General features: G+C 50.3%; 2 protein-coding genes across 4 annotated transcripts in view; one reads left to right on the forward strand and one right to left on the reverse strand.

The window, feature by feature from the left end:
* Window positions 1-64: 64 nt before the first annotated feature.
* On the reverse strand, window positions 65-4,411 carry CREB3 (cAMP responsive element binding protein 3). Its single transcript, NM_001265647.1, is given in 9 exon segments — window positions 65-421; window positions 503-587; window positions 685-769; window positions 1,419-1,487; window positions 1,578-1,684; window positions 3,316-3,405; window positions 3,520-3,587; window positions 3,659-3,809; window positions 3,903-4,411. Coding segments are annotated over 9 exon segments (1,119 nt in total). The 5' UTR covers window positions 4,032-4,411; the 3' UTR covers window positions 65-86.
* Window positions 4,412-4,608: 197 nt separating this feature from the next.
* The window catches only part of TLN1 (talin 1), a 34,862-nt gene continuing 26,545 nt past the window's right edge, over window positions 4,609-12,925 (forward strand). For 2 of the 3 annotated variants that reach the window (XM_077965731.1, XM_015117466.3), the window contains exons 1-7: window positions 4,609-4,737; window positions 11,053-11,212; window positions 11,444-11,541; window positions 11,806-11,935; window positions 12,041-12,193; window positions 12,434-12,576; window positions 12,689-12,816. In XM_077965731.1, the coding sequence (XP_077821857.1) occupies window positions 11,083-11,212; window positions 11,444-11,541; window positions 11,806-11,935; window positions 12,041-12,193; window positions 12,434-12,576; window positions 12,689-12,816 (782 nt within the window). In that variant the 5' untranslated portion in view covers window positions 4,609-4,737; window positions 11,053-11,082. Of the gene's footprint in view, window positions 4,738-8,780; window positions 9,180-11,052; window positions 11,213-11,443; window positions 11,542-11,805; window positions 11,936-12,040; window positions 12,194-12,433; window positions 12,577-12,688; window positions 12,817-12,925 lie in introns of those variants that run through there. The other variant, XM_077965732.1, reaches the window with a different exon arrangement.

Raw genomic sequence — 12,925 nt, forward strand, 5'->3', positions numbered from 1 at the left:
CCAGCCCTCGCCCACCCCTTTTTATTTGGACACAGATGGGGAGCCCCACAAGCTCTTGCTGAGACCCCCCCCACATATCCTCATATCTAGCCTGAGTATCTGTCCTGCAAGATGACAGAGGGGCTACCGGTAGGAAGCCATCCCCCCTTCCTTGTGAGATTTGCCTGCAGGGGGAGGATGGGACCTCGGCAGAGAGGCTCTGAGAAGAGGTCAGGGAATGGCCACTCCAGGGGAGGCTCTGCACTGGGAGCCTGAGGCATGTAGTACAGTAGGCAGGAAGAGTTGCCAGGGGCCTGGAGTACGTGGTCTGAGCTGTCCAGCCACTGGTGTGTGCAGTCTTTTGGCACCTCTGACTGCAGGGCAGGCAACTCCAGCTGGTAAGGGTTCTCACTGGGGAGGGCACGAAGCTGGCGGGACAACACTGAGGAGACAAAGAATCTTCAGAGGCCAACCCAGGCCTCTCCCCTTGCCCATGTCTGAGAGCTATCCTTAAGCCTCTTACCTCCATGCTCAGCTGGCAGGCTCCCCCTTGTGTCAGAGGAGTACATAGCAGGTACAAGGAGGAGGCAGAAGGAGACTAGTAGGACCTACAGCAGAGGAAAAAGGAGATGAAGAAGGGCTCTGGATTGCACAACTGTCCCCAGCAACTGAGAAAAGAATTTCTCCCCTCATCACTATCCTCACCAAGATGCAGGTGCTGCTACTGCTCGTTTTGTTTGATATCTCAATCACCATGGCCTGGAGTTTCCTCAGTTGATGCAGAAGGGACCTAGAGGAAGAGAGGGGCCAATGGTGAGCATCCCCTGGCCTAGCACCCTGAGACACAGTGAAACTCCTGTTCAGGCCACCTCCTCCATCTCTGCACTGGATCCTCTCTCTTACTTTTCATTCTATTTTTGCAAACGACTTCTTCCACTCTGGAAAAAATGCCTGAAGTTCCTCATTAAAACAAACAAAAAAAGCAAAAACAAAACAAAACAAACTCTTCCAGGACTTAACCTCCTTTGCAAATATCATCAGTAGTTCCCCATTGTCTGATCAGCTATGCACATAATCCTCACCGGGCATTCTCTACGTTCTCTACCTTCTGTCCCAGCTCACATGTGTTCCAGCCCAAGAGGACTATGCTGGGCTAATCCTCTTGCCTAGGATGCTTTCTCTCTGCCTAGAATGCTTTCCCAACCCAACCCCAGAATCCTATGAAAGCCCATGAGGTCTTTCTTACCCCCTTTCTTTTTCTAGGTACTTAGCTTATTCTCAGTTACTTATAAATATATTCCCCACTACTGTGAGCTTCTTAGAATCAGAGACCTAGTGAAGGCAGCCACCCTGTTAGAAATCAAGTGTAGGGCAGGGGAAAGAGTGAGAAAACATTAAATGAGGAGCGTAGGAAGGGAATGGTTTGGAGGGATACTTACAAATTCTGTTCCTCCAGAAGCTGTACTTTGTTCTGAAGCTCCATATTCTGGGCTGTGTATTTCAAGACCCTGGGGGAAATAACAAAGATATGGGGATATGGCCTGTGTCCTCCCTTCAAAAACCTAACACTTAAAACTGAGTCCCTCTCCCTTTCATACCTGCTCTCTAAACCCCCAACATACACCTTCTTTTTCCTGCGGCTCTCTTGAGCAGATCTTTTATTTCGAATCTTCCTCCGCACACGTTTCAGAATTTGTTCCTCCATCTGAAAGGAAACAAGGAAAGGGGTATCATTAGAGGGACTCTAGAACAAGAAGTTGAAAGGCAACTGAGATCCATCTCTTTCCAATACAGAAATCCCTTCTACAGCTTCCCTGACCAATAGGCATTCACATTCTTTCTGAATGCCTCCACGGACCATGTGTTAACCCTAACAAGCCAGACCATTTTAAACTATTAAAAAAAAAAATTGGTCAGGCAATATTCAAGTGACATGGCTCATGCCTGTAATCCCAACACTTTGGGGAGCTAAGGCAGGAGGACCGCTTGAGCCCAGGAGTTTGAGACCAGCCTGAGCAACACAGTGAGACCTTGTCTCTACTAAAAATAAATTAGCCGGGTGTGGTGGCACATGCCTGTGGTCCCTGCTCCTCAGGAGGCTGAGGAAGGACAATCGCTTGAGCCTGAGAGGTCAAAGCTGTAGTGAGCCATGATCTCACCACTATTCTCCAACCTGGGCAGTAAAGCAAGAATCTGTCTTCAAACAAAAACTTCCTTATCCTGAACCAACAGCTGTCTCCTTATAATTTCTATACGTTGGACTTACCTAGTATCTCTGGGGCCAAATAGAATGAACCCTGTTTAGCTATTTTCAGGCATTTGACATTTCCTCAGAGAAAAAAAGTTCAAGAAAAAAACAGCTTAGACAAAAATTTTAACTCATCTTCTTAGGATAGACTGCATCTTCTTAGTATCTGTCAAAGATGTGCTCTAGCCAGTATAAAGGAAAGCAAGATAGTGACTTGTGGAGACAATAACTCTTGCTACAGTTTCCAAATCCCATTAACTTTCCTAGTAGCCACATCGCACTGCTGACTCATCTTGTACTTTGAAGGAATTAAAATTCTTTACTTTTGGAGGCCAAGGTGGGTAGATCACTTGAGCACAGGCGTTCAAGACCAGCCTGGCAACAAGGCAAAACCCCATCTCTACTAAAAACACCAAAAAAAAAATTTGCCAGGCAGGGTGGTGTGCACCTGTAGTCTCAGCTACTCAGGAGGCTGAGGTGGGAGAATCACCTAAGCCCAGAAATTCAAGGCTGCAGTGTGCCATGATCACATCACTGCACTCCAGCCTGTGCAACAGAACAAGACCTTGTCAAAAAAAAAAAAAAATTCCTGGAACTTTTCTATTAATGAGCACTGATTTCATCATAGTATCCCAGTACTCTGCTTGTGAAGTTGCCACTGATTGCTTAAAACTGGAAACTAAGGATTTTGCATTTATTCATGTACTGCTTAGTCCAATCGTGTTGAACTCTCTAAACAGTTCTACCATTCAGCAAGAGGTGGATTACTATGAAGCCAATGAAGTGTCAAGGCCCTTCACTTACACAGTCCTTTCCAAGGCCCAATACTAATGTTGCACTGATAATTTTGAGGGTTTTTTTTGTTTGTTTTTTAACAGAACACCAAAATTTGTGTAAGCCCAACGAAAATGAGGATCTGCCTTGCATCTAGCATATTGGGTACCTGCCTCAACTTCCTATTAGCAATAAATCTGCTAAGTTTCTCACCTCAATCCTTTTTTAAAGTTATTGATATAAAGTTAACAGAATTGGCCTACTTGAGACTTTTAATCCCTTTTCAGCCTTTGCTCAACTAACGAGAGTCTTACCTTAGTGAGAGGAAGTGTCTCAGGCAGAATAAGCCCCTCCTTCTCCAATAGACTCTTCTCCTCATCTGTCAGTACCAGCCTAACAATATCCTAGGGTAACCAGAAAGTGGGCGGCAGTTGCATGGGGATGTCACAGAGGAATGGGGAATCCTGCCCCCACCTGAGGAATGTGAGAGTAATCATCCTGAAAATCAAGTCAAGTACCTGCTCTGCCAGCTCCTCCATATGCTGTGGAGTCATCTGGGTCCCCTCTTTTCTACAGCTCTCACTCTCTGCAAAAGGGAACGTATGAATAGCCAGGCCCATGAACCCTGTCCTCCCCCCAAACTTATTTCAGACTCACCTAGATCCATAGAGACAGGTTCTCGTGGGAGGGAGTAGGTGTGGTCATGGTGGACAAGGCAGGGGTTGGAGTTGCTGAGAACGTTCAACGACGACGCTGGGGGACTCAGCAGGGAGCTCAGCAAATCATCTACCTCCCAGTCGCTCGGTACCTGCGCAGGGTTCCAGTGAACAGGCCTTGACCTATCACCATCCCCTGACCTCATGGACATCCCACGCTTTCCCCAGTCAGAACCCCAACGCACCTCAGAAAGCGGCAGCTCCCAGTCCAGTGGGGCCCTCACGGACTCATCGGGCGCCGTCCTCAAATCTCCACTTTCCTCTAGCAGGAAGCCCAGTAGGTCTTGGTCACCAGCGTCCAATTCCAGCTCCATTTGGGACAACTACGGAAAGGGTGGGCTACCGGGCCCCAACGTCCGAAGCCCAGACACGAGCCCCAGGCCAGCTGTAGGCCTCGGGCACCTATCCACTGTCCCTCTACGGCCGGGCTTCCCGGCCGGGGGCTTTCCGTAGCCCTCTCCGGACCCGCCTCCCAGGCTCAATTCTCCTCAGCCTCCAACGCAGCGAAAGTGACGCACCCCACCCCGTGGCACTGTGGGACTTGGAGTTCCCTCCAACTGAGAAGAGGCCTGGGTGCCGCGCCACGTCCCAGGGGCTATGCAAATGTAGGGGACGGCCCTGCTGCCGCCTCGCACCCCGAGGGCGGGGGTTCCGGGGCTCCGGCTCCGCCTTCTCCCCCAAGCTAGAAAAAGGAAGAGTTCTGGCCTGAAAGGGAACTCGGGCGTCGTCTTGGCGTTCTCTCCGGATTGCGCCGCACCCTCGCTTCCTGCCAGGGAGGGGCTGCCGGCCTTTGGCGGCCCCCGAGCATCGAGAACGCGGCCAGAGCAGCTTCCTGCCTGCCCCCCGCGACCATAGAGCGCTGCCCCAGGGCGCCGCCCGCGGGTGGGGGACGTTCCCAGGACGGAAGTGGCCGAGAGAGTGTCGAAGGGAGGGCGAGGCCGGAGCCCGAGGGCGACCCGAGAAGCGGCAGGGCAGCGGGCCGGCGGGCCGGCAGGCGGGGCGCAGAGCCGGGCAGCGCAGGTAGGCCAGACCGGGCCGGGCGGGGGCCTTAGGGTGGGGCCGCGGAGCCTGGCCCCGGGGGCGGGCGGGGCCCTGCCTCTCCTGCGTGTCCGGTTCGGGTCCTGTTAGTTGGAGAGGTCAGCGTCCAGCGCATCTCAACTTGGGCTCATCGTGAAGTAGGCCGTCTTAGGGGAGACAGGCCTCTCCTGGGGGCAGTCCTCTGCCTGGGATAGGCTTTGGGGAGCGTGAGGAGTCGGGTAGCAGCGGGGCGCAGGACGGGGACGGGCTTTGGTGTTAGCTGATAGCGGCCATGTGGGTAGGAAAGCTTTGGGTGAGTTGGGGATTAGGTGGGGTCCGTTTAGGAATCAAGGGTCGCTATAGGAGTTAAAAGCTGGGGTTAAAACTTAAGAGTTAGTAGTGTGAGTCAGGTCCGTTTTAGGTAGGTAAGGTTTAGATTAAGGTCATTATTTTGTTTGCTGGGATGGCCATCATACGTCATAATTTGAGTTCAGGGTCGGGTTAAGGGTCAACAACAGGAATCAGGTTAGAGCCTGTTTGAGGGATTAAAGAATGTTGACATGGTCGGTATTAAGGATAAACAGTGAAAGCGTGAGTTAGGAATCAAGTTACAAATGAACTTTAGGCTTAGGGGTCAACATTTAGGGTTAACATCAGGCGATTTGGTGCTAAAGGTAAAACTTAGATCAGTATCAGGGATCAGGGATTGGATATGAGTCTCTGCTGGGAAAGGGATGAATGTCCAAGCCGGTAGTGGGAATCAGGAAACAAATTAGAGGTGGGGTTAATGTTAGGAATTTGGGGCAACTTTAGGGGTTGTAATTGAGGCTAGCATAGTTGGCCTTGAGCAGATGAAATTTAAGAGGTTGGCAGTAGGTAAATGCCCTTCTTTTGTAGGGAAGTCCTTTATTCCTGTGTAGTTACAGGGGCTTCTTTTCACCCAGAGAGATAACAAACTAATTTCAGGCTAGTGTTCTGGCTTATTGCAGGCATCTGGGATTCCAGCATCTTTATTCCATTCTCTAAGCCTAAGGCCCTTGCTGTGGCCACCACAGTTAGGGGACAGAGATTCTGGACTATGTTGTTTACATACAACATAGGTGGGAAATAGGGACCCAGGATGTACAAGGCCTAGTCACAAGTTGGAGACTGCCTAGGGAAGAAGGAGCTGTTGACTATGGGGGAAGCTGACCAAGGAATCACTGTTGCCACGGGAGAAGGAAATAACTGAATCCCCTGAAAGTTTAGCTTTGCTGTCTCCCACTTCACTTGTTCTCTAGGTATTAAGGCCTCCTCTCCAACTCTCATCCCTGACTCTGCATTTCACATCCATCCTGACTATCCCCTTACAAAATACTTCCCTTGCCTTTAACTGTCCCATGCTCATCTTATCATCCGTTCCCATCCTCAGTTCTACCTCCCTCACCAACCCTTAATCCGCACATCCTACCTGAATTTAGCCTCATCATAACCTGAGCTTTCCCATCATTTTAAATTACTCTCCTACCATTTTCACCCAGTCATGTACCTACATTCCACCTGGTCATCAGCTGAATACCCTACTCCCAGCCCCTGCTGTGTGCCACCCCCTAGATCTAAGCCTCTTTTAATTTCTTGGACCATTTGTAGATCCCCTTCCCCCACTCCCCAACAGAAAAGAGGAAACGAGACCCAAAGAGGAAACTGGGTCTTGCTGATCCCACGCCCAGCCAGGCCACTGACCACACCCCCATTTCACTCCCAGCCTGACCCTGCCACTGACCACAGCACTGTCCTCTACTCAGCCTGACCCAGCCACTGGCTATACCCTATCCCCCATCCCCCATCCCAGCTCCAGTTTACTTAGACATTGACAATGTCCCTTCACTTTCCCACCCCCACCCCAGTCTAATTTAGCCACTGACCACAGGCCTATCTCTTCTCAACCTCCTATAGCCTGACCTGGCCTCTGACCTCACCCCATCATTCCCTGACTTAGCCACCATCTATGTAATCATTCCCCTTCCCCCAACCTGATCCAATGACTGGTCATATATGTATCTTATGTATAGGTATTTTTCCCAACACCGTCATCACCAGCATCCTTTTTCTACACCCTGTCTTCCCATCCTTTTTCTACATCCTGTCTTCCCTATTCCCAGCCCGATGCAGTCACTAACCCAACCCCATCTGCCCCTAGTGGCTACTAATCATATACTCATCGGCTTTTTCCCACAGCCTAACCACATCCCCTAACCATAGCCTCATTCTCACATTCTCTGCCCAACCTGATCCTTTCCCCTCTTCCCAGTTCCTCACCTAAACTCAAGCTGCCCCAGCCACTAAAGTGGCTGCTGATGATAGGAAGCTATGGGACCCTAACCTGACTACCTTAGTAGATATCAGGTCCTGTCAATTCTACCTCCCCAAACTTCTTCTGAGTGACATCTTCCTCAATGCCATTCTAACTCTGGCTTGGTTACCTTTATTTTGTACTAATACAGTATCCTTCTAACTAATCTCCAAGGTAACTGCCGGAGTTATTTTTCTAAAATCCAGTTCTGGTTATGTCTCTTCTCTGCTCAAAGACTCCCTTGGCCTCCTTTTGTCCTCCAATAAGTAAAATTCCTCATACCCCTCTCTAGCTTTCCTCTGCCTTTCCATCCTAACCCTGACTTCCCCACCACTGCTCCCTTGCAGGTACCCTGTGCTTCAACCAGCCTGCCTGCTCACTTCCCTGAATGCTCCTCCACAATTTACTGCTTCTCCATCTTTGCTTATACTATTTCTCTGCCTGGAGTGAAAACTGCCCCTGACACATCTCCAGCTGGCTGGCGTAGTGGAGAGAGCTTGGGTTTTGCAGTCAGAAACCTGGGTTCGGATCCTGGCTTCACAACTTATTACTTGGAGAAGTATTTGAACAAGTATTTAACATCTTTGAGTTCTGTTTTCTGATCTGTAAAAATGGAAATAATGGCACCTACTGTAAGGATTAAATGAAATTATGTATACAGTGCAAGTGACATAGAGTCAATAAATGGCAGATCACTATTATTTTTTATTATCTCTATTTTTTAAAATTCTAACTTCAGATGATACCTATCATGGAGACTTTTTGGTTCCCCTTCCCTAACCTAAAGGGATCTCTCTGAGCACACACCTTTTGGCTCTTACCACATCCTGCCCTCTGTTGTGATTCTGTACTTGGCTTATTCACTCACCTCATGGACTGGGAGCCCTTTGAACACAAAGGCTAGGTCTTACTGATCTTGGTCCCCAGCCGCTGAAAGTTTGGCCCAGGGTCTTCCCCACAACTGGCCCTCAAGGAATGCTTGCTGGGTGAATGGAAAATGTCTACATAATAGGAGGAGAGACTCTGGGTGCCGGGTGTGCTTGTTATGGAGGTTATCTATGCGAACGCCGTGTGCGTAGGATGGGCTCCCTAGAAGAAGGTAACGCAGTCCTGATGGGATCTGTGTAGGGGCTGTGTGATCGAGATAATGTGTATGTAGAGACAGTAAGGTAGCTTTGTGGGAAAGAGCTCTACATAGGCTGGGGTGCATTTGGGGAGAATGAGTGTGCATGTGGATGTGGAGGGGCTATACTGGGGGAAGTTCTGTGCAGCCCTTCAACTAGCTGCCCAGTCCAGCTTTAAATGAGCCTCCAGCAGCCTGAGGCCGGATATGTCAGTCTCACCCACAGCCCTCCCCCGCTGCCAGTGGTTGCGGACTCAGAGGCCAAATTTGGTAACAGACTGAGTGTTACTCCCCCATCCCTCTTATATTCTGACTGTCTTAGGCTCTTTCCTTTTGTCCCTCTTTTTGTAACTCCCTATCTTTCTGCAATTCCCCTTGTGGGTATCTGCTCTGCCTGTATTCTCCAAGTACCCCAACTTTCTTAGCCCCAATACCCTTACATTCCATTCCTTGCTGGGATTTGACCTCCTGTCCTCCATTCCCCCTCTCCAATTGCCCAACTCCTTTGGAATGCATCTCAGGAATGTATTGAGGGAGGAGGAGTTCCCTGGGAGGGGGACACTGCAGTGGGGAGTTGCTGTTCCATAAAACACGATGGAAAGGGGAGCAAAGTTCTCAGGCCAAAGCAGGAATGAGCTAGCTTCTACTCATACTTGTAGCAGCCTTGTTATTTGCCACCATCACCTCCAATTCACTGATCAGTTCTTCACGTCCGCTCACCCTCTTGTAGCTGTGTGAATATCTACTCTGGACCAGCTCGGGAGTAAGGGTGGGCATGACTCAGCTCCCTTATCGGGGTCTCACCAGAGGCTTCCGTGCTTGAGGAAGAAGGGGTGTGTAAGTGTCCGGAGGAAATGGGGGGAGACATGCAGTTTCAGCTTGGTATGAAGGGTCCCTTCAGTCCTGCTTCTCGGCTCCACAGACTCCTCCAGCTTCTCGGATCCTCCAGCCCAGCCCTCATTCTTTCATGGTCAGCAACCCCATAGCCAGGTCTGTCCAGCTGGGACACCAAAGCGGATCGTAATAAGGTTGGGCAAAGTGCCCCAGGAGTGGGGAGGGGGGCAGAGAGCTGAAACTGGGGAGACTGGGAGGGTCCTCACTTATTTGGGAGTAAAGACAGAGAGCTGTGGTTCTTCTGAGACTCTGGACTGCTTGTAAGGTCAGAAATTGTCTATCTGCCGCTCGGTACCAGACCCCTGATCTATACCTTTTTCACACCTGTGTCCTGTCTCTTGTTTCTACTTAGATTTTCAGTTCTCCTCATCCCATCTCTCCTAACTTCTTTACCCTCTACCCCTTAACTTCCCTGGCTTTCAAATGCCTTCTGTATCCTAACACCCCCATCTCTGCTTTCCAGCCTTCCCCTCTCACCCTGCTTTTCCCCACTTGAGGCTTGTAGTTTGCCAGAAGGGGAATGGGCAGCTTGTATTTGCTCATTCTTTTAGTTAAGAGGCACCCAATCCCTGTACCAAGCTGGGGCACATCATCAGCTGCTGGGCAGACTTGTCCTCTTGCAGCCTGTGCGCCACCTGCTGCCTCCAGTGTCTCCTCTAGCCACTGAGAGGGGGTGCCAGGAGGGTGGAACAAGGTAGGGTAGGACTAGTATTCTGAGCTGCACTGAAAATACTGTCAGGGGAAGTGGGTGAGACAGAGCAGAATTTGAGACAGACTTGCTGAAGAGGAGAAATAGGAGGAGTTGCAGGACTGAGTATTGGTGACTTGGAACAAGCAAGGACTGAGTTACAGGAACTGGGGCCTTTCTCTGGCCTGCCTTGAAAATGTTTCCTGGCCACCCAGAGTCTATTTCCCCTTCTCCAAAACACAAGAGTTGATCAGATAACTTCTGAGATAGACCCTTTTGAGTTAGAGAATCACATTTCTAGCTTGACTGCCTGGGAAGCCCAGTACAGGGCTAGGCTCCTTGAGAAGGCCCTCAGCATCTCAGGTTAGAGAAAAGCTGGGGCAAGAGCGGACCTCTGGATGGCTTGAGCAACCAGTATTTGGTCTCCCTGACAGGGAGCCCTAGGGAATATTAACATCTTCATTTTGCAGAGAAGGCAGCTAAAGCCATGAGAAGGAAGGTCACGTGGTGAGAAGAGAGCTCGGAAAATCCCAGACAGGGAAGAGCCAGCAGGACACAGCAGGAGACAAAGAGAGAAAAATACTGAACCAGGCAAAAATGAAAACAAGCAGGAGTAGGGCTAAGAAAGGTGATCAGGGACAAGGGGCAAGAGAGACACTTGGATGAAAGTAGGGAGGTACAAGTTCCAGTGGTGGGGCAGGGCAGTGTCCTCAGGTAGCACTGCATTTCAGACCTGCTGTTGTACCTTGCAGACCAGCTTCTCCTTTCCCTCAGATGTCTTAAATTGTCAGGACTCGGCCAGGCGCAGTGGCTTATGCCTGTAATCCCAGCACTTTGGGAGGCCAAGGTGGGTGGATCACGAGGTCAGGAGATCGAGACCATCCTGGCTAACACGGTGAAACCCCGTCTCTACTAAAAATACAAAAAATTAGCTGGGCGTGGCAGCAGGCGCCTGTAGTCCCAGCTACTCGGGAGGCTGAGGCAGGAGAATGGCGTGAACCCAGGAGGTGGAGCTTGCAGTGAGCCGAGATCGCGCCACTGTACTCTAGCCTGGGCAACGGAACGAAACTCTGTCTCCAAAAAAAAAAATTGTCAGGATTCATTCTTTTGATGTAAATAATTTTTCACTCTTTAAAATTATTAAATACAGTGAAAACAACCTTATTACTATCTACTTTGGTGAGTCCCTTTCAAAAACACTCTTCCCTGGGACTCCACCATCTGGGGGGCTTCTTCTCCCACCAGAAGAGTGTATTCTAATGCCCTGATGCCATGGGCCAGGTATAGCCAGGCTGGAGAAAAGCCGCCACCATGGTTGCACTTTCGCTGAAGATCAGCATTGGGAATGTGGTGAAGACGATGCAGTTTGAGCCGTCTACCATGGTGTACGACGCCTGCCGCATCATTCGTGAGCGGATCCCAGAGGCCCCGGCTGGTCCTCGTGAGTCTGACTCCCCAGGTGGCTGGAGTGGGAGTCTTCAGTCCCTTCTTGTTCCCAGGCTCTCGGCCTTGAGAGTTGACCCCTTTGTCCCCTAAGACTACTCACCCCTCAGGTCTGTGTTCCCTCCTTCTTTAGGCCTAAGTTCATGGGAGAAATAGGGGCAACATGGTACAAGCTGTTCAGCCGCATTGGAGTCTTCATAAGCCTAAGGTGATCCATCCTCTCTTTTAGCCAGCGACTTTGGGCTCTTTCTGTCAGATGATGACCCCAAAAAGGGTATATGGCTGGAGGCTGGGAAAGCTTTGGACTACTACATGCTCCGAAATGGGGTAAGTATCCCTTCATCAAGGACCACCACATCCCCTTCCATCAGCTTCTCCCTGTTCCACCTCCTGTTTTCAGCACCCACATCTGTTGTCTCTTAGCCCTCCCCATGCTTTCTTCCTATTAACAGACAGTCATAATTCCCTGCTTTTGAATGAACCACCATAGTTTTCCTTTCAGTGCTCCACTCTCTCCCCTCAGGCTGTGTAAAGAGGAAATAATATCCTTAGCTCAGAGTAGGCCCCTGTCTCTTCTTCCTACCCTAACAGGACACTATGGAGTACAGGAAGAAACAGAGACCCCTGAAGATCCGTATGCTGGATGGAACTGTGAAGACGATCATGGTGGATGACTCTAAGACTGTCACTGACATGCTCATGACCATCTGTGCCCGCATTGGTAAGGGGCCCCAGTACAGTTGAAGGCCTGGGCCAGAAGGCCTCAGCTCTCTCAAAAGGCATTGATGTAGTACCTGGGAAGCTAACAAGCCATCTCCTTCCCCAGGCATCACCAACCATGATGAATATTCATTGGTTCGAGAGCTGATGGAAGAGAAAAAGGAGGAAGTGACAGGGACCTTAAGAAAAGACAAGACATTGCTGCGAGATGAAAAGAAGATGGAGAAATTAAAGCAGAAATTACACACAGATGACGAGTGTAAGCAGAACCAGAAAAAAGAGGGCTTTTGAAATGGGAAGGGTGGGAAGGGGCTTTAGCCTTCTGTGCTTCTGCCAGGCACTGTTTTACACCCTGGGGATACGTCAGTAAGAAAACAAAGTCCTACATTCACAGAACTTACATTTAAGTAAGGAGAGGTAGGAAGTGGAGAAGTAAACAGAGACCAGACAACACAGGGGCCATGGGGGTTTGGCACTGAGGGGACTGTCTGTATCCCAGTGAACTGGCTGGACCATGGCCGGACACTGAGGGAGCAGGGTGTAGAGGAGCATGAGACGCTGCTGCTGCGGAGGAAGTTCTTTTACTCAGACCAGAATGTGGATTCCCGGGACCCCGTACAGCTGAACCTCCTGTATGTGCAGGTATGCAGAGGACTTGGCTGGGGTGGGGCAGGAATAAGGAGGGGTCGGAAGCACAGTGTGTGTGTCCCTGCACCCACACACAACATTTGCCTCCTTGCCCTGTGCTCTCCAGGCACGAGATGACATCCTGAATGGCTCCCACCCTGTCTCCTTTGACAAGGCCTGTGAGTTTGCTGGCTTCCAATGCCAGATCCAGTTTGGGCCCCACAATGAGCAGAAACACAAGGCTGGCTTCCTCGAGTGAGTGACCCACATCCTACACCCTGTCAGGGCCCAGCACTCCCTGCCATTGTGACCCCAGTGGGCCTGTCTCCATTCCAAGCCTGCTCCCCCTGTTTCTTCTTCCGAG

The sequence above is a fragment of the Macaca mulatta genome, chromosome 15 (assembly GCF_049350105.2).
Source record: "Macaca mulatta isolate MMU2019108-1 chromosome 15, T2T-MMU8v2.0, whole genome shotgun sequence".
Classification (NCBI taxonomy): Eukaryota; Metazoa; Chordata; class Mammalia; order Primates; family Cercopithecidae; genus Macaca; species Macaca mulatta.